The sequence below is a fragment of the Anomaloglossus baeobatrachus genome, chromosome 7, assembly GCF_048569485.1.
Source record: "Anomaloglossus baeobatrachus isolate aAnoBae1 chromosome 7, aAnoBae1.hap1, whole genome shotgun sequence".
NCBI lineage: Eukaryota > Metazoa > Chordata > Amphibia > Anura > Aromobatidae > Anomaloglossus > Anomaloglossus baeobatrachus.
In genome coordinates this window covers 114888908-114910280 of record NC_134359.1, presented here as the reverse complement: position 1 = coordinate 114910280, position 21373 = coordinate 114888908, and the positions used below count along the sequence as shown (strand labels likewise).

At 44.3% G+C, this 21373-nt stretch overlaps 2 protein-coding genes across 4 annotated transcripts in view; one reads left to right on the top strand and one right to left on the bottom strand.

The window, feature by feature from the left end:
• VPS8 (VPS8 subunit of CORVET complex) overlaps positions 1-21373 on the top strand; it is a 347729-nt gene that overhangs the window by 280962 nt on the left and 45394 nt on the right. For all 3 annotated transcript variants that reach the window (XM_075317598.1, XM_075317599.1, XM_075317597.1), the window contains one exon: positions 20233-20313. In XM_075317598.1, the coding sequence (XP_075173713.1) occupies positions 20233-20313 (81 nt within the window). The remainder of the gene's footprint in view (positions 1-20232; positions 20314-21373) is intronic.
• Positions 3195-13304, bottom strand: LOC142245967 (uncharacterized). Its single transcript, XM_075318969.1, has 9 exons — positions 11812-13304; positions 11296-11465; positions 6914-7167; positions 6663-6725; positions 6408-6546; positions 6059-6250; positions 5816-5944; positions 4104-5505; positions 3195-3281 (listed from the first exon to the last, which is right to left on the bottom strand). Exons 1-8 carry the CDS (start codon positions 13280-13282, stop codon positions 5497-5499), a joined length of 2427 nt encoding a protein of 808 aa, XP_075175084.1. The 5' UTR covers positions 13283-13304; the 3' UTR covers positions 3195-3281; positions 4104-5496.

The window sequence follows — 21373 nt, the reverse complement described above, 5'->3', positions numbered from 1 at the left end:
GCAGCCTTTCTGTAGCCAACAAGTTTGAGATGCTGAAACTAAACCTCTTAGGCATGTCATGCACTTCGAAAATCATGTAAAAAACAGCGAGGGGATTCCAACCACAGTCTCCCTCGTTTCCACTAATTGGGCCACACACACCCCACTTGACTGGCATCAGTTAACCCCCAATTTCAAGATGAAAAAGATGCTTTGCATGAAGCACTCTCAAAAATACGCGTGCCTTTCGCCTCCCCTGGATGACCCAGGGGAAGAAAAGTCCTCGGAGAGCCATGTCCACATTGTCAGTGGACAGACGCGTGTGCTTATCTGTCAGCAGACCCCCCCAGGAGCACTGAAGACAGGTTCCGAGAGAACGCTGGCGGCAGTACACGACAAGATCCCCAAGGCGTACGTGGCGAGCTCAGGCAATTTATGCAGATTGGAAGCCTAAAATGAACAAGGCTCAAGTTGCACAGTAATGGCATCGATGTGCTCTTGCATATACTCATATCTGTGTCTCCTCCTCTTTTTCATCGTAACGCTGTTTTGTTTTCGCATGAGAATTTTTTCTTGTCACTTTCCCATGTGTTTGTGTTGTGTTGTGAGTTGTTTGTCACCTTTTGGACACCTTTGAGGGTGTTTTCTAGGTGTTTTTATGTGTTTGTGATTGCCTCCCATTGTTTCCTATGCGGTTCGAGCGGTTCGCCGAACCGGTTCGCCAAACCGAACTCGAACGAAACCTCCGTTCGGCGAACCGAACTCGAGCCGAACCACGGCCGGTTCGCTCATCTCTAGTAAAGAGCAAGATTAAGAAGGGGTTGTCCGGATAGTGGACATTCTTTAATAGTTGTTCCACTAAACTCAGGCCTTCTATTATCTCACTGCTGAGTAATAATTTGCTGCTATTAGGCTAGGTTCACACACTGCGTTTTTTTGACGCTGCGTTTTTGTGCGTTTTTTGCGGCAAAAAACGCACAAAAACGCACCCGCGCCAAAAAAACTTGTGCGTTTTGCCGCGTTTTGCTGCGTTTTTGCTCACTGCGTCTTTATGCGTTTTTTATCAGTGAACAAAAAAAAAAAAGGTCTGATGTCATTTCCTTCTTCAATATGTTCTTCATTCTCCACTAGTGTATGCAGGAGAGCAGACAGCTGCAGAACTACAAGGCTCAGCATGCTCCATCCAATAGTGTATGCAGGAGAGCAGACAGCAGCTGCAGAACTACAAGGCTCAGCATGCTCCATCCAGGACTGTATGCTGGAGGGAGAGTCAGGGGGAGCAGACCTACAAGGCTCAGCATCCTCCATCCAATAGTGTATGCAGGAGAGCAGACAGCAGCTGTCGAACTACAAGGCTCAGCATCCTCCATCCAATAGTGTATGCAGGAGAGCAGACAGCAGCTGTCGAACTACAAGGCTCAGCATCCTCCTTCCAGGACTGTATGCAAGATTTCTTTGCCCCCCCAAACAAAAAAAATGACGTGGGCTTCGGCATATTTTTGTATGCTAGCCGGGTTCAGCAGGCAGGTACGGGCTGCCCCCAACCACCAGCTGCCTATTTGTACCCGGCTGGGAACCAAAAATATAGAGAAGCTTTTTATTTTTAATTATTTCATGAATTTCATGAAATAATTAAAAAAAATATGACGTGAGCTTCGCCTCATTTTTGTGTCCAGCCGGGTACAACTAGGCAGCTGGGGATTGGAATCCACAGTGCAGGGCGCCCATGCTTTCTGGGCACCCCCGCTGCGAATTGCAGTCCGCAGCCACCCCAGAAAATGGCGCTTTCATAGAAGCGCCATCTTCTGGCGCTGTATCCAACTCTTCCAGCTGCCCTGATGCCGGGTGGCTCACTGGGTAATAATGGGGTTAGGGCTAGCTGTATATTATCAGTTGGCCCTAAGCCTGAAATTCATGGTGTCACGCCAATATTGGACATGGCCACCATGAATTTCTAGTAAAGATAAAAAAAACCACAACACAGAGAAAAATATTTTTATTAGAAATAAAAAACAACACAATTAGTGACTCCATCTTTATTGAAATAAAGAACCCCCCCTCCGCAGTAATCCTGGGTCAAGGGTCCCGCGCCCTCCAATCCGGATCCAATATCATCTGATTGGTTTGCTGGAAGGCATAGCGATCAGATGATGTGTCAGGATCAAGTGCCTGAATCACATCACACATCAGCTGATTGTATAAAAGCCGTTTATACAATCAGCAGATGCATCGGTGCAAAAGAAAAAAAAAAAATACTCACTTATGTGCTGATTACCGGCAGCTCCTAGAGCGAGTCTGATCCCGTCCGATCGCTGCAGGAGCTGCCGGTAATCAGGGATGAAGTCTCCTGACGCATCCGCTGATAGGTTAAACCGGCCGGGCGCTGGCATCAGCCCGAGACTTACGATCAGCTGACGCGTCAGGTCACTGCATCAGGTGATCCATCACCAGGTCCTGCATCCTGCAGGCATACGTACCCAGGGAGACTGCACACACTCGGAGCGGCGGTACCGGGAGGAGATGGGAGCGGGCATGGCACCAGGAGTCTGCTGACAGGTGAGTATGACTTTTTTTTTTTCTACTGTTCACTTTTGATTTCGCAGCTTTTGGTCTTAGAAACGCACCAGAACGCAGCTATTTGCGTTTCTCATTGCGTTTTTCAACATCCCATTGCACTCAAAGGATGAAAAGCGCAGTGAAAAACGCGGGAATAATTGACATGCTGCGTTTTTGTGGCACCACAAAAACGCAGCTGAAAAAAAACGCTGCAGACAGCAAAAATGAAAACTCATAGACTTTGCTGGGGAAGCAAAGTCATGCAGTTTTCTGAGCAAAAACGCACCCGAAAACTGCGCAAAAACGCCACGAAAACCGCACTGTGTGAACTTACCCTTAATGTTGCTGACCTCCTGATGCAGAAGTGAGCGACACCAACAACCACTTTACGTGTTTGCAAGATTATAAAACCTGATAGTGGAGCCACAATTCTCTCCTAAACTTCTCTTACCTTGACTTCATCTTTTTCCCTGGATTCCAGGCCTGACTTTTGATTGATAGTAAAGTCCTCTACTGCCTCAGAGATCCCCCATGCTTTACACAGCAGTTCTGCTTTCAAGTCAGTGCATAAGCAAGAATTCATAAACCACAAGGTAGAAAAAAAAGCCAACAAAAAGTAATGCAAGTTCTTTTATTCAAAACTGGGAAAGACAGAAATATGCAGTGTAAACCAGGTTCACATAGAGCGGTGTAGATCGGATGTGATGTTCTCAAGCCTCAAAATCACAGATGTTTCTCTATTTCTCCTGAGGGGGCAAAAGAAACAAGAAATTAATTTAAAGACAAAAGCAAGAAAGACCTCCCACCAGAATGTAGGACCTTTGCTTGCCTGTCAGTAGGCAATGCAGGCGATGTGAGAAACCACATGTCTGCAGTCGCATTGAGTGACTGCAGACTTGTAGTCTTAAGGCCCCGTTACATGCAGCGATATCGTTAACGATATCGCTAGTGAGCGTACCCGCCCCCATCGCTTGTGCGTCACGGGCAAATCGTTGCCCGTGGCGCACAAAATCATTTGGAGCCATCACACGGACTTACCTGTCTAGCGACGTCGCTGTTGCTGGCAAACCGCCTCCTTTCTAAGGGGGCGGTTTGTGCGGCGTCACAGCGGCGTCACTAAGCGGCCGTCCAATAGAAGCGGAGGGGCGGAGATGAGCGGCCGTAACATCCCGCCCACCTCCTTCCTTCCTCATTGCCGACGGCCGCAGGTAAGCTGCAGTTCATCGTTCCCGAGGTGTCACATGTAGCGATGTGTGCTGCCTCAGGAACAACAAACAACCTGCGTTCTCAACAATCAACGATTTTTTAAAAAGGAACGACATGTCAACGATGGACGATAAGGTGAGTATTTTCCATTGTTAACGGTCGTTCCTTGCTGTCACACGCAACGACATCTCTTACGATGCCGGATGTGCGTCACGGAATCCGTGACCCCGGCAATATATTGTTAGATACGTTGCTGCGTGTGACGGGGCCTTAAGGCTGGATAACCCCTTTAAATGTCATGCACCTAACCACTATAAAATAGAGGGTGGAAACATATCTCATATAGTGTAAATTTTACTTACAGTTCGAGGCATAGGCACATCATGTGGTTTAAGATGAGGAAATTTTGGTTTTCTGGATCCTCTTGATGTCCTAGATTTTTAGGATGTCATACATTGCTGCATAGCTCAAGGAAGTAAGGAAGGTTAAAGGGGGAAAATGAAGGCGAGGGTAGACAAAGACACAAGAAACAAACATACAAAAAGTAGCCTGAAAGAAAGCTACTAGTAGCCACAGATATGCAGTCCCATGTAAGATCCTGAATATTTTCAGGCCTGATGGCAGGCAATGGAACTATGAGTGACTGTTTCTGTGACCCCGAATCTCAATTTTATGTCTTCACCCCATATTATGTAGATTTTCCAAGTGACATTGCATGTCATGATGGAAGGCATAGCGGGGGGTGATGAGACAGAATGTAGAGGTGCACTGACCAGAGATATAAAATGTCAGTGGGTCGCTTGATAGCAGTTATCTCATGCTGAGGTGTAAGCTGATTGGTTGCAGGTTCTGAGGTAACGTGTCCTGTGGTCATATCACCCTTTGGTATCTCCCCTTCTTCTTGCCATATTGTGGAGGAACATTCAGCACAGCATCGTTTGGCTGAGTGTGGAGTTGGCGATAACAGTGCCGGGTTTTTTTCCGTTTTTTTTTGCTGTGCAGGAAAATCCGAGCTCCACAGCAGTGGGTGGACTGAGCATTGGGGAAAGTATGGATGCATCATGAAAGGATGAAGGTGGTTCCCAGTGGAGCAGGATTTGAACTCTAATTAGTGGAGTGCCGCTACCTCCATCAGCAGCTTGTGTTTTTAAATTAATTCATAAATGATGTTAGTATTATGAATAGTAGATGATGACATTGACTCTGCTCCTCAAACCTTGGTTTACACTTTTGCCAGGAGAGAATAAAAGCAGAAATTTGTGATGTATGGTCTTCATACTTGGCGTCTTCCTGGAATCCTAGAACACCACGATTAACCATACGACATTCTATTTGTCTTTGCCATGTACATTAAGGAGCAGCCGCTTCCTTACTGTTGTACATGGCCAGGTGGAAGCTTCTCTCTGTGAATGCCCAGTAGATAAAAGAAGCAGTCTCTTCCTTGTATATCTGAATATCCTGTACATTAAGGAGCAGCCGCTTCCTTATTGTTATACTTGGCCAGGTGGGAGCTTCTTTCTGTCTGCAAATATCCAGAAGATTAAGGAGCATCCTCTTCCTTGTATGTCTCAATATTGTGGAGCTGAAGGCAGCAGCCGCTTTCTTCTCACTCCATGTCATGTAGGTAGTTAACTTATGGAATCTCCATAAGTTTGTCATTGTCCAGTAGTTACGAAAGTCCAGTAGATTTGTCCAGTCCGGTGAATGCATGTGCTCATTCCTAGATGTTTCAGGAATGGGGCTGATTTGATCAGCCTAATACTCCTGTAAGAAGAAAAATGCACACGTTTGAGAATCAGCTCCTCACATATATGCTGTATACAGGAGAGGATAATGATGAGTGAAGATGAGCAAATACTGGGCCTACTAATCAGAAAATGTGTCGGAGCTTGCGCAACAAGTAGGAGGCGATTGGTAGAGCTCTTGTCTGGCAGTCAAGGACTAATGACATGGCTACTGGACCAGGGTTTTTTGAACAATTTGCCTTTCATATGTAATGATAAGATGTATAGTGTGTGTGTGTGTGTAACTGGGCAGTAATAACACTATGGATGTCAGTATGTGTTATACTTACATAGTCAAATATGAATGGTGGGTCGGCTCTGCCAGACTCCACATCGTCCCAGTTGATGGAGTTAAAAAATGGGTGACATCGGATGGAAGATTGTATAGCATATCGGCCAAATGGATTTCTGCAAAGGAGCTGGAAAATGAGAGAAACCATTAGTCATTATATCCTGTTTTATTACTGACAAGTTATTGCACAACATCTCTCCTTATAATCCCTCATTATACTTCTTCACCTGATCCTACTCACCCCTTCAATAAAATCAATGGCATCAGGACAGGTACCAGGTGGGAAATAAGGTACATCCTTTATAAGGGACTCATAGTACTCTTCAATTGTTCCATTGCTATCGAATGGCTTTTCACCCACAACCATCATGTATAGAATCACACCAAATGAAAAGGAGTCAATGAGATGGTTATAGCGCTCTCCTTCCATTACCTGTGGGAACAAGACATAGGAAACAAGATAACTATACTGGTTTGGGGATTTACACACTGAGGCTATGAGGACTGGTCTGTGATGAAATATGAATTGGATACATAGGACTCATATTATTACTCAGTCCTACTATCAGTCAGACAGCGACATTCCTTACCTCGGGTGCGGCATATCCCTGAGAGCCGACAAACTTCTGTAATGTGTCTTCCTCAGACACATTTATGGCAGACAACCCAAAGTCACCAATTTTGATATGTCCATAGTAGTCCAGAAAGATATTTTCTGGCTTCAGGTCACTGTAGGGAGAAGAAGCAGACACTAATCGTGAGAGTAATTCATGGAATGAACTTTATGCAATACACAAAGTAGAGAGTCAGACGGATATACTGATGTCTTAAGATCAAATGCTTACCGATGTATAACGCCATTTTGATGCAAGAACTGCAGTCCACACAGCATTTCTGCCGCAAACAATCTGTGGAGTAGAAAGTACAGAATGAGATCTGTAGTTACATAGATAATTATACAGAGATTATATTCATACAGAGAACTTGAGATCACACACAAGTGTCATATTCACGTCTTCATTTTCTCTTGTCATTGTCCATTGCTCTAGGACCACAATGTACACACATAGGATTATTCCGATTCAGTATGTTTTACCTTGTTGTTTCCATATCGAATGGCGCTGATTCTACCATGTGGTTGTACAAGTCACCTCCACCCATAAAGTCCAAGACTATTATGTACTTATTTGTAGTTTCCATGAAGGCCCGCAGCGATGTTGTGAAGCGGCACCCGGCGGCCATTTTTAGGATCTCTATTTCTGTAGCAATGTTGTTTTTACTGCAAGATGTTTTCTCCATCATTTTAACAGCCACCTGTTCATTGGTGACAGCGTCTGACATCAAGATGACCTGGAGAAAAATCACAAACGTTCAGACTAAACTGTCATTTATTATAGAGATCCATCTAACGCAGGGGTGGGCAATTAATTTTCACAAGGGGCCATATGACAAACTATGACTGCTGTGACCAACAGGCTGAACTTAATTTTGCTGAGTAAAAATTAACATAAAATAAAGTAACAAGTACCTTGATCATCAGCTCCCCCCCCCCACACACAGTATGATTGCCTTACAGACTCCCCATCCCCCCCCCCTCACGCACAGTTTATGCCTTTAAAGCCCACCTCTCTAAGTACAGTGCCTTGCTAAAGTATTTGGCCCCTTTGAATTTTTCAACCTTTTTTCACATTTCAGTCTTCAAGCATAAAGATAAAAAATTAAAATTTTATGGTGAAGAAGTAACAAGTGGGACACAATTGTGAAGGTCAACAATATTTATTGCTTATTTTAAATTTTTGTAAAAATAAAAAATTGAAAAGTGGGGCGTGCAATATTATTCGGCCCCTTTACTTTCAGTGCAGCAAACTCACTCCAGACGTTCATTGAGGAACTCTAAATGATCCAATGTTGTCCTAAATGACTGATGATGATAAATATAATCCACCTGTGTGTAATGAAGTCTCCGTATAAATGCACCTGCTCTGTGATAGTCTCAGTGTTCTGTTTAAAGCACAGAGAGCATCATGAAGACCAAGGAACACAACAGGCAGGTCCGTGATACTATTGTGGAGAAGTTTAAGGCTATGTGCGCACTTACCGGATTTTGCCGCGGATTTGCTGCATGTTTCGCTGCAGAAAATGTTCATAACATCTCTGCAGTGAATCACCAGCAAATCCTATGGAGAAAAAAAATCCTGTGCGCACTGGGCGGAATTTGACAGCTGCATGTTTTGCTGCGGGAATCCCGCAGCAAAAACAATTGCATGTCACTTCTTTTCCGCACATCGCTGCGGGATTTCACTCCATTGACTCAATGTTAATCATGAAATCCCGCACGGAATAACGCAGGCAGCAAATTCTGTGCGGTTCACTGCGTTTTCCTGCGTTATTCCCTGCGGTATTTCGCGGTTTACCTCCGGTAATGTGCATCGCCTGTCTGCGGTTTTGCAGGGAAGTGATGTCATTACAGGAAGAGGAAGCCGTGCAGAGTAAACACACACACAGATCACAGACATAGAACACATAGACACAGACACAGAACACATAGACACAGACACATAGACCACACATAGAAAGAAAACGGAAATATAGAAAAAAAAGAACGTGGGCTCCGCTGCATATTTACCTTCCAGCCGAGGTAAGCACACAGCGGCGGCCCGGTATTCTCAGGCTGGGGAGGGAGAGGGGCAGGGGTAATGTCCCCCGCCTCACTCCCCCTCCCGCAGCCGAGAATATCAGCCGCAGCTGCCCCGGCACTGTCGCATGAAATATGCGGCACTACCGGAGTGTCCTCGGCTCTTCTTGCCACCGTGTAGCAGTGGTGGCAAGGTAATACAAGGGGTTAATGTTGGTGGGGGATCACCGCCATTAACCCCAGGCTTGATCATGGCAGCGTCTATGTGACAGCTGACATGATCAACCCGTAAGTAAAGTGAAAAAACACAGACACCAAAAATCCTTTATTTTAAATAAAACCAACAAGCCTCGTTCACCATTTTATTAACCCCCCCAAACAAAGCTCCGGCGTAATCCACCGCTCCAGTATAATCCACAGGGTCCTGCATAATCCACCGCTCCGGCTCCTGCGTCCTGCACTGCTGACATCCAGCCGCGACTGTCACAGACACAGGCTGAATGCAGCAGACAGCAGAGGTAATTACCGGTCATTTCCCACGGCCGGTAATGTGAACTCACTGCCGACCGTGGGAAATGCAGCGATCTGTCCTCTATCTATCCCTCTATCTATCTGTCTGTCTATCTATCTATCCCTCTATCTATTCTTCTGTCTATCTACTATCAGAATTAAATGTATTTTTTTTTTTCTTCAATGTGCTTTATTGCATTGAATGCAATAAAGCACATCCCAACCCGCACGCGGCAAAACCGCGGCAATACCGCGAATAATACCGCGGCAAACTGCATTCGGTTTTCGGGTGCGGTTTCCCCGCGGTTTTTTACCGCGGGTGCGGTAATCTTTGAGAGCATGCGGAATTCTCTCAAGGAAATTTCATTTCCCAGTGCGCACAGAGCCTAAAGCCGGATTTGGTTACAAAAAGATTTCCAAAACTTGAAACATCCCAAGAAGCACTGTGCAAGCGATCATATTGAAATGGAAGGAGTATCACACCACTGCAAACCTACCAAGACCCGGCCGTCCCTGAAAAATTTCATGTCAAATAAGAAAACTGATCAGAGATGCAGCCAAGAGGCCCATGATCACTCTGGATGAACTGCAGAGATCTACAGCTGAGGTGGGAGAGTCTGTCGATAGGACAACAATCAGTCGTACACTGCACAACAGTTTGCCACAAGCCGCCTGGGAGACACCAAACATGTGGAAGAAGGTGCTCTAGTCAGATGAAACCAAAATCGAACTATTTGGGCACAATGCCAAACGATATGTTTCACATAAAAGCAACACCACTCATCACCCTGAACACACCATCATCACTGTCAAACATGGTGGTGGCAGCATCATGGTTTGTGCCTGATTTTCTTCAGCAGGGACAGGGAAGATGGTTAAAATTGATGGGAAGATGGATGGAGTCAAATACAGGACCATTCTTGAAGAAAACCTGTTGGGGTCTGCAAAAGACCCGAGACTGGGACGGAGATTTGTCTTTCAACAAGACAATGATCCAAAACATAAAGCAAAATCTACAATGGAATGGTTCACAAATATACGTATCCAGGTGTTAGAATGGCCAAGTCAAAGTCCAGACCTGAATCCAATCAAGAATCTGTGGAAAGAGCTGAAAACTGCTGTTCACAAACGCTCTCCATCTAACCTCACTCAGCTCCAGCTGTTTGCAAAGGAAAAATGGGCAAGAATTTCAGTCTCAGTGTGCAAAACTGATAGACACAAACTACAAGCGACTTGCAGCTGTAATCGCAGCAAAAGGTGGCGCTACAAAGTATTAACTTAAAGGGGACGAATAATATTGCACTCCCCAATTTTCAGGGGTTTTTTTTTTACAAAAATGTAAAATTAGCAATAAATTTCGTTCACCTTCACAATTGTGTCCCACTTGTTGATTGTTCACCATAAAATTTTATTTTTTTATCTTTGTTTGAAGACTGAAATGTGGAAAAAGGTTGAAAAATTCAAGGGAGCCGAATACTTTCGCAAGGCACTGGACATTGGATACTACTGCCCTTCACACCCAGTATGATGGATTTCACAGCCCCTTCATAAAGTATAATGGACCTACAGCCCCATACACAAAGTGTAATGAACCCCACAGTGCCCAAACGCAGAATGATAGATCTCACAGCCACCTCACATTATGATGGATGCTAATTTTCTCTACACACAGTATAAGGTCCCCACAGAATTCCAGTCAGTATGACTCCCCAAAGCTTTGACACACAATATCCTGTCCCTGCAGCTCCCCACACACGATATGATGCCCCCACACAGTATAACGCTTGTCATCGCTTTTTACACACATTAAGATGACCCACTGCTCTCCATACACAGTATTATGGCGCCACAGCTTTATAAACCGAGTTTGATGTCCCAAAAGCCCCCCACGCATAGTATGATGTCTCCCATGAAATACTGACTGAAAATAAAACTACTCACTTAACTCATTCTCTCCTATGCACTGCTATCCTCTGTACACTGAGAGGACTAAACTCCAACCCGCAGGCACAATCTAGTTGTATCTTGGCACTTGCTGCACTGAGACTCAGACATACAGGCTGAATGGTGGAGCAGGGATCTGCCGGCTCCATATTCCATTATTTTATTTACAGATTCCAATAAATGCAGATGCTGGGTGGGGGAAGGCGTAGCCATATGGTGTGGTATGCCACTGTTTTGAGCTTTTTGGCTATCCTGCACTTTCCCAGGTCTCGTCTAATAGAGCACTAGTTTATCCCATTTATCGTCACATATAAATATATACATTTCCCTCCAATGTATCTAGTGCAGGACACATTGTGAAGCAGCTAGGCGTATATATTCACACTCACCTTTCCAAAGCTTCCTTCTGCAATTTCATTCTGGAACACAAGGTTGAAAATGTCGATAGGTTTGTTTGTGATAACAAGCTCTCTTATGGGATCAATATAGTCACTTGTATCGCCAAAGACTTTTATTTTCATTCCATCTTTGCCAGAGGGTGTCTTATCACTTCTTTCTGCTGAGATTTTACAAGACTTATGAATATATGTTACCGATGAACCTACATTACATTTTTAATCAGATTTATGTAAATGAAAGAAAATGTCAAATATTTGGGCTCTCATTTATCAAAATTGTCTATGAGCAAAAATGTCCCTGTTGCCCATAGCAACTAATCACACCTGAGCTTCAAATTCTGAGCATTCTATAAAAGAGTGAAGTCTGCATTGTGATTGGTTGCTGCAGGCAACAAGGAGAGTTTTTGCAATTAGACAGTTTTGATAATGGAGGCCTGGACATAATATCAGGAGTATAATCCCACCTCTCCTCCAGTCTTTTATTATGCTTAGCTGTTTGGATCTTACCTGGAATATCTTTATCCAAGGCAGTGTCTGCTGGATAAATGCTCAGCTGCTTAGATTCTGGCATGGAAATAGTTTGAGCTGGTGATTGGGATCTCTGTAGTACACAATTCCCATGTATACGGGGTTTGGCATAAGTGAGATGTCTCTTCTGCTGAACAGCCCAGTCTCTACTGTTTGTGATCCTATTCTGGGCTGCTGCTCTTTTTAGGTTTGCTGTCTCTAAACTTCCTGATCTGGGTAAGACGTGTTTTGGTGTCTTTTTGAAAACCTCTTCCAATTCTTTCTCTGTGCTAGTTTTAGCTGGTGATTGGGATCTCTGTAGTACACAATTCCCATTTATACATGGTTTGGCATAAGTGAGATGTCTCTTCTGCTGAACAACCCAGTCTCTGCTGTTTTTGATCCTATTCTGGGCTGCTGCTCGTTTTAGGTTTCCTGTATCTAAACTTCCTGATCTGGATGAGAAGTGTTTCGGTGTTTTTTTGAAAACTTCTTCAGGTTCTTTCTCCATGCTGATGATGTTTCTTCTCTTAATAAGAATGGCTTTTTTGTTTCGCCTCCTTATTTCTGGGGCTAGCTCTCCAAATTTTTTTAGAGCGGCAAGAAATTTTCCCTGAAACTCAGCATTGGCGGAAGCTGCAGAGTGAACCTCCACGAGGTCCTCCATTTTCCGTCTAATTGTCAGGATCTTTTGTCTCTTCATTTTTCTTCTCTTTTCCAGATTTTTTTGTTTGGACACCATTACTGTGGCATCAGTGTCCATATCCGGTAAAATATTGTCTGTTCGCCCAAGCGCGAACATCAGTACCTGCTCTTCAGGTATGTCTCTCCTCTGTCTAAGAACTCTATCTCTCTGAGCTCTTCTCTTTTTCTCCATTAAATCAAGTTTTGCTTCATTCATCATGAAAAACAAACGGGCTACCTCACCCTTGGGAGTCTGTAAGGCAGTGATTTCCCTTTTGTTTTTGATCCTATTCTGGGCTGCTGCTCGTTTTAGGTTTCCTGTATCTAAACTTCCTGATCTGGATGAGAAGTGTTTCGGTGTTTTTTTGAAAACTTCTTCAGGTTCTTTCTCCATGCTGATGATGTTTCTTCTCTTAATAAGAATGGCTTTTTTGTTTCGCCTCCTTATTTCTGGGGCTAGCTCTCCAAATTTTTTTAGAGCAGCAAGAAATTTTCCCTGAAACTCAGCATTGGCGGAAGCTGCAGAGTGAACCTCCACGAGGTCCTCCATTTTCCGTCTAATTGTCAGGATCTTTTGTCTCTTCATTTTTCTTCTCTTTTCCAGATTTTTTTGTTTGGACACCATTACTGTGGCATCAGTGTCCATATCCGGTAAAATATTGTCTGTTCGCCCAAGCGCGAACATCAGTACCTGCTCTTCAGGTATGTCTCTCCTCTGTCTAAGAACTCTATCTCTCTGAGATCTTCTCTTTTTCTCCATTAAATCAAGTTTTGCTTCATTCATCATGAAAAACAAACGGGCTACCTCACCCTTGGGAGTCTGTAAGGCAGTGATTTCCCTTTTGCCGTACATTGGAATATAGAATGCAATGATGTCATCACATCACATGTGACATGTATTTTGAAGTAATAGAACTAAAGTTCTATAACGTACTTTGCCATTTTATTTTAAAGTCACAGTACCATCAGTAAGTGCTTTCTGCAAGCACGTAATACATCTATAGTGGCTGAGCCAGTATTAACTCAATAGTGACCATGGCATCTAAGAAATTAGTGTTTTTTTATCTCTTTGTTAGATTTTTTTTAACTAATCAACTACCTCCCATGAGATCACAAGGGAATCAATAGGTTGCCACTTTAATACACTTAGGGGTTGCATTTCATGTCCTCTAATTGGACTTTTTTTTAGAAAAAGAAAGAGTTTAACAGAATAATAAGTTACAAATATTAAATAAACCAGAGAAACATTTATCCTGCTTTGTTTCGTCACAATAATTTCCATAAATTACACATAAATGGTATTGTCATGGTGTGAGTCTAAAGTTATCACATTATTTACCACCACAAAAATTATCAAATTACCATAAAGTTTAAAAACTGACTTCTGTCCAACGCACGAAACAGAAAGTGATCAGAACTTCTGTATTCAACTGTCTGCACACTGCTGATAAGATCCCATTGTGGTCTTTAATTGTATTGTCCTTGTATGCAACTAGGCCCTGTGCGCACACTGCGTTTTTACCCGCGTTTTTGCTGCACAAATTACTTGAGAAAATGGTTGTAACCTTTCTGCAGACATTCCCCAGCAAAACCTATGGGAAAAAAAATCTAGCTGTGCGCACACTGCGTTTTTTTCTCAAGAACATTCTTTCTGCAGAATTTCTTGAGAAAAAGAATGTGCATGTGACTTCGTTTCTGCTGGTACCTGCGTTTTATGCCATAGATAATGGTAAAATAACGCAGGGACCAACCTGCGGAAAAAAAACGCACCAAAAACGCATACGTTATTGGTGCTTTTTTTGAACACAAGTTTGCTAATCTTTCACGCTCAAATTTATTGAGCAAATTCCTTTTTCTAGTGCTCACAGGGCCTTAAAGGGTTATTACCAAAAAAACCAAATTGAAGTATGTGCATCTTCGCTTTGTTCAAGACAGGGCTGTAAACCCTAATCTTATTGATCTAGGGCCCCCTCTCGGAAAAATAAACACTTTTGTTTAAGTCTGAAAATCTTTGCCTTATATTTGTCCCATCATATGACAATTTTTATCCTTTCAGGTTCCTCTAGCACCTTTGGCCATATATCCTTACACAAAACTGCCATTACTCTCCTTCTTTGAGTATGATTTCCTTCTCGTTATTAGAGACTAGAAGGTGGCCCGATTCTACGCATCGGGTATTCTAGAATTTACATATTGTGTAGTTCATGTATGATTTTTGTAATATATATATATATATATATAGATGTTGTTGTCTGTAGTTACCAAGTGTTTGTGTAGGGCGCTGTACATGTTCTGGGTGTTGTCTGGGTGTGGCGGGGGGTGAGAGCGGTGTTGTATGTGTGTTGCGTGTGTTGCGTTGTTTGTGGAGCGCTGTGTGTCTGTCGCATTGTGTGTGTGTGTGTGTTGCGCAGTTTGTGTGGGTGTGGTGTGTTTTGGGGGAGGTATGTTTTGTGCAATGTGTGTGTTGTGCGGTATGTGCGTATATTTATGTATGCCGCGGTGTTTGTGTGTTGGGTGTTGTGTGTGTGCGGCGTTGTCTGTGTGTGTGGGTGTCTGTGTAGGGCGGTGTTTGAAGTTCCCAGTGTGTGTGTGTTGGGGTGAGGTGTGCACCTCCCATCGTGCTCCATCCCCCATGCTGCGCATCCCCCATCGTGCCCCATCCCCCATGCTGCCCAACCCCCATCGTGCTCCATCCCCTATGCTGTGCATTCCCCATCGTGCTCCATCCCCGATGCTGCGCACCCCCCATCGTGCTCCATCCCCCATGCTGCGCACTCCCCATCGTGCTCCATCCCCGATGCTGCGCACCCCCCATCGTGATCGATCCCCCATGCTGCACACTCCCCATCGTGCTCCATCCCCCATGCTGAGCACTCCCCATCGTGCTCCATCCTCCATGCTGCGCACTCCCCATCGTGCTCCATCCCCCATGCTGCGCACCCCCCATCGTGCTCCATCCCCCATGCTGTGCACCCCCCATCGTGCTCCATCCCCCATACTGTGCACCCCCCATCGTGCTCCATCCCCCATGCTGCGCACCCCCCATCGTGCTCCATCCCCCATGCTGCGCACCCCCCATCGTGCTCCATCCTCCATGCTGCACACTCCCCATCGTGCTCCATCCCCCATGCTGCGCACTCCCCATCGTGCTCCATCCCCCATGCTGCGCACCCCCCATCGTGCTCCATCCCCCATGCTGCGCACCCCCCATCGTGCTCCATCCCCCATGCTGCGCACCCCCCATCGTGCTCCATCCCCCATGCTGCACACTCCCCATCGTGCTCCATCCCCCATGCTGCGCACTCCCCATCGTGCTACATCCCCCATGCTGCGCACCCCCCATCGTGCTACATCCCTCATGCTGTGCACCCCCCATCGTGCTACATCCCCCATGCTGTGCACTCCATCGTGCTCCATCCCCCCCCATGCTATAATAGTTCTCCTATTATACTCAGAGAGGAGTATAATAGGAGGACTATAATAGGAGGAGTAGTCCTGGGGGGAGAGGAGTATAATGCTGGCTGCCTGCACATGTGTACCGGGATCCGGTGTACGCTGGTAACTATGATACACATCGGGTAACTAAGGGACCTTAGTTACCCGATGTGTATAATGGTTACCAGCGTTCACCGGCTCCGTCACGATCCCAGCATCGCAAGGTTATGTCTGGCGCTGCTGGGATCGTGAAGGAGCCGGTGTACACTGGTAACTATGATACACATCGGGTAACTAAGGGACCTTAGTTACCCGATGTGTATAATGGTTACCAGCGTTCACCGGCTCCGTCAAGATCCCAGCAGCGCAAGGTTATGTCTGGCGCTGCTGGGATCGTGAAGGAGCCGGTGTACACTGGTAACTATGATACACATCGGGTAACTAAGGGACCTTAGTTACCCGATGTGTATAATGGTTACCAGCGTTCACCGGCTCCGTCAAGATCCCAGCATCGCAAGGTTATGTCTGGCGCTGCTGGGAACGTGAAGGAGCCGGTGTACACTGGTAACTATGATACACATCGGGTAACCAAGGGACCTTAGTTACCCGATGTGTATAATGGTTACCAGCGTTCACCGGCTCCGTCACGATCCCAGCAGCGCAAGGTTATGTCTGGCGTTGCGTGCGGAGGGCCGAGGCGAGCGGGCAATCCATGCGGAGGGTGGGGCCAGGCCGAGGCGAGCGACCAATCCGTGGGGGGGGCGGAGCCGAGGCGAGCGGCCAATCCGTGCGGGGGTGCGGGGCCATGGCGAGCCCAGCGGCCAATCAGCTTTGTGTCACCGTAAGGACACAATTTTGGAGACAGACAGGCAGACAGGCAGACAGACAGACAGACAGACAGACAGACAGAATAAGGCAATTGAGCAGACATGTGGAAATTTTGGTTCGGCAGGTCAAGCCAGACTTTAGATAAAGTTCGTTTTGGTACCCGGACTTGACCTGAACCCTAATGAAAGTCAATGATTGGGCAGTTCGGTTCTCCGCCCACATACAGCCAGCCAAAAACAGAATAATTCGGAGGGAGGGATGGTAGGCAAGCTTTTTCCTTTAGAGCATACTACATTCGATCATGATGTTGTTACCTCCAATGCGAGACAATCAAACACTGCAAGCGGCTCGCACTGGGCTGAGCACTGAGTGTACCTGAGCACCGCAATGCTCGCGTGAGTGGTGTTCATACATAAAGCACCCAAACTTTGTTTTGTTTGTAAAATCTGTGTTTGGTACAAACATCAAACACCAAACCTCGGGTTCGCTCATCTCTATTCGTTACCAATGTCCCAGGTTTGGCTAGATTCACATGTATATAGTGTTCTCTGCTGAGCGCTGTGTTAGGGTTTCCATTGCAATACCCCAAAAAACACGATTCTGACCAGAACCCCGAAATGCAAATGTTTTTGGTCACTATGCTGTCTGTTGCGATCACGCAATACAGTCACTATATCTTGTAATGTGTCAGTTCTCTGTGTGCAATACACATTATAGTGAGAAGATACATATACATGTGCAAATTGCAGAGGTGTGTACACATCTCTATGCAATGATAAAGAGTCTCTTGTGTGATTACTGAGCCTTTTTGCACACTGTGTGGACAATTATTGGGTAATGTGTATTTTTGCTGATTATTTTATTATTGAACAACTTCAGAGCTGTCAGTCAATGCAAAAGGTTAATAAACCTGATACCTAAATATTTAAGAAAGTAAAAGTGCGGTTTTGTCTTTCTTAGTAGGATAGGGTTCAGTTCAGGTGAGGAAGGGGCAGAGTCATTATTCTTTCATCATTTTAGGTCTTTAGTGGCAGCCAAGCAGTATAGACTTCAAGGCATGTGATGGAGCATTGTTCTGCATAAAAATAATGTTTTTTTTAAAAAAAGATCCAGACTTTTTCCTGTATCACTGCTTGAAGAGAGTGTCTTCTAAAATCTGGCAGTAGGTTTGGGAGTTGATTTTGAGTCCACCTTCAACCCAAAATGGTCCATATAGCTTATCTTTAATTATACCAGTCTATAGAGGGGCCCCATCTCCACTTTGCTGGTGTCTGTCGTAATGTAGTTGTGTGCCTTTTACTGATCCATCTTTTTTGCAACTCTGTTAGCTAGTTTTGCTCCTTAAAATCTAAAAACAAATTATTTTGTAAATCCCCCTTTAGCTTTCAACACAGCCTGAATCATTCTGGGCATGCTCTCCATCAGATTCAAGCATGTCTTGACCAAGATACGATCCCCGGTCTCTTCTACACGTTCCCAATGTTGGTGCACTGGTCAACTCACTTGGGTATCTATACATCTTCTTCAACTCTACCCTCAAGTTTTCAATTTGTTTTAGGTCTGGTGCCTTCGGGAGCCAATTCAGCACCTCTACTTCATTGTCATTTAACCATTTCTTCGACAATCTCGACATATGCGTTGGGCCGTTGTCCTGCTAGAACACTATGTTGTTCTTTTCATAGTGTACTCTTTTCGAGTGTGTGAAGTAACTTGTCTTGTAGGATACACGCATTGTGACCACCATCGATCCTGGTCAAGTATCCAACGCCTTTGGCTGTGAATCAACCCCATATCATCGGGCTTACTTCATCGAACTTGACAGTTCCATTCATTTGTCAATTCGGTAGCCCCTTTTTTCTGGTTTCTTCCAAAGCTATTTGCACCCATCAGAACTACAGATGAGCAAACCCAAGGTTCGTTTTTTGAACTGAACATCGACTTAAAAAAAACAGGGCTCAGGGAGGGAGTTCGGATGCTTTTCGTAGGAACTTAATTTGCGTGAGTAACGCTGTGCTCAGCTACGCTTGGTGCTCAGCTACGCTTGGTGCTCAGCACTGTGTGAGCCGCTTGCAGTGTTTGAACGTTTCGCTCTGGGGGTAACAACAGTGTGAATAGATGCAGTGTGTAACAAAAGAAAAAAAATGTGAAAAAGTCTGCCCACCCTCCCCCAGAAGTGATCTGCTTATGGCTAGCTGTATGTGGGCAGAGACTCAAACTGCCAATCAGTGATTCCAACCCTCTTTGGGCCAGGTTCAGGCCAGTGGAGGCTTGGTTCGTTTGCTGTCACCTCCAAAGGTTCGCTCATCTCTAATCAGAACCTAGTCTATTGCCTTTTGTCTCGTTGGTCCAAATCACTCGTTTCCAATCTTCTACTGTCCACTTTTCGTACTTTGCAAACTCAGACAGGATGCCTCGTATGATGATTTTTAAGTCAAAGCTTCTTAACCTTTTTTAGGCCACCATTCCTGACTTGTGTAACGTGTGTCGCACAGTGCTTGCGTAGACATCTATGATTTCACTATTGGTGCAGTGACAATCGCAGTAATATTTATGTGGTTGATATCAGCTGTGATTTGACAGCTGGCATCAAGCCAAGGGGTTAGTAATGGAGAGGCATCTATCAGACACCCCCATGACTAACCCAGTAAGTGAAAATTAAAAAAACAACACACATAAGAAAAAATTGTTTGAGTAAAGACATCCCCACACTTCCTTCTTCACCAATTTATTAATATTGTGTTTTAGCAGATCCACAAGGTTTTCAAACACCACCCCTGTGCCTATTAAGCGCCAACCTCTTAATGTTTAGACCCACCCACACTACATGTTAAGCTCCACCCCCTTTTTATAGGCTGGTGGGACAAAAGATACCATGTTAATTGTTCCCAACATAAGGAGGCAAAGGACATTACACAAGTAGAGGAAGAACATCCCTCCTCCTCTCCAGCAGCAGCTGAGAGTCCCTGTAGTGGATGGGAAATCGCTTAGAGTCTCTGACAGCAGGATTTAACATGCACCAGGAGGCGGCGTCATTCCTGCACCCATCGGCGCGCTGGTGACATGAGCACAGGGCACCAACGGGTTGCCATGCAATTAAGTATTGGGGTAGGGAGCCTTTAACCCTGTCCATTTCATATGTTATGTTTCTTCGTTATTTCTTTTTTCTTTTTTTTTTTTTTTTTTTTAAATCCCTGCATATATAGAAACCGGTCAAATTTTTCTAGAATGTATTATTTTTTAAGTATTCATATAGTCTAATTAATGCACAGTTAGTTCATATCCACTGATTTCTGACGATATAGGCCTACAATAATGGTGACAATAATGTTGATCAGACCTGTATACAATCTGGATGTAATACAGGCAGTCACCTAGTTTTGGTCAGAGTATGTCTTTGATTACTAATTTAAAACCTATAAGTGTGTGGTCTCCTAAACATACATGCCACTTTTACTTGCTTGTTTCTGATTGTAGGATCCTGTGTACGGGAGAGGAAAGTTAGGTGAAATCCAAGGCTTGGTGTTAGGAATGCTGGATACATTTAGCTATGAACAGGTAACGCCGGCGTTTTTATACAGTGTTTTCTATTATGAGTAAAATGGTGAAAAGGCATTGTGTGATAAGGTCTGTTAGCTCCTGATGTCTGTAATCACTATACAGTAACCAGATTGGGACTTGTTTTCTTACAACTTTGCATCCTTCCATTCCTCTTATTATTTTTAGAAATGTATAAATAAACTGCGACTTGGATTTTATGGATTTTACCATCCACCTTCTTAATATGATGTGTCCTGTCACAGTTTGAGACTGTACAATCAACTGACAGTGTCGCAGTGTGTAAGGAAATGCAATTGACAATGGGAAGGGTAACACTCAGTTGTCAGTTTAATTATGCATTTCTAAGAATGACAGCAGAATAATGTAGAATTATATACAGAATTATAAGATTGTATGTTCCAGAATTTTAATTTTATTGCAAGTGAATTTACTAGAAGGTGCTCCTCTAAAGGAGTTCTGCAAGTCTATCTTTTAGTATTAGTTGCACTGGATGTGTAGTAACTTGCAATCTGTTGTCTACAATCTGTCTGATTGTTTTTTAATCCGCACAAGTAAACCTAAAAGAGGTTTGGTATTTTTCCAAAGGGTGATAGTGAATGTGGTAATGAGCAAATAATAGTGGGTAGTGATGGATCCTGATCATGTATAGTAATAATGGGTAGTGATGAATCCTTTCCATGTATAGTAATAATGGGTAGTGATGGATCCTGATCATGTATAGTAATAATGGGTAGTGATGGATCCTGATCATAAATAGTAATAATGGGTAGTGATGGATCCTGGTCATGTATAGTAATAATGGGTAGTGATGGATCCTGGTCATGTATAGTAATAATGGGTAGTGATGGATCCTGGTCATGTATAGTAATAATAGGTAGTGATGGATCTTGATTATGTATAGTAATAATAAGTAGTGATGGATCCTGGTCATGTATAGTAATAATGGGTAGTGATGGATCCTGGTCATGTATAGTGATAATGGGTAGTGATGGATCCTGTCATGTATAGTAATAATGGGTAGTGATGGATCCTGGTCATGTATAGTAATAATGGGTAG

What these genes read in the sequence shown, in the direction of transcription:
- LOC142245967 (XM_075318969.1), bottom strand. Translation starts at nt 13,282, where the DNA reads ATGATGAATGAAGCAAAACTTGATTTAATGGAGAAAAAGAGAAGATCT. An exon ending in CAGAAGGAAGCTTTGGAAAG is followed by an intron (nt 7,168 to 11,295) that starts GTGAGTGTGAAT and finishes ATTTTTCTCCAG; the next exon opens with GTCATCTTGATGTCAGACGC. An exon ending in TTCGATATGGAAACAACAAG is followed by an intron (nt 6,726 to 6,913) that starts GTAAAACATACT and finishes TCTACTCCACAG; the next exon opens with ATTGTTTGCGGCAGAAATGC.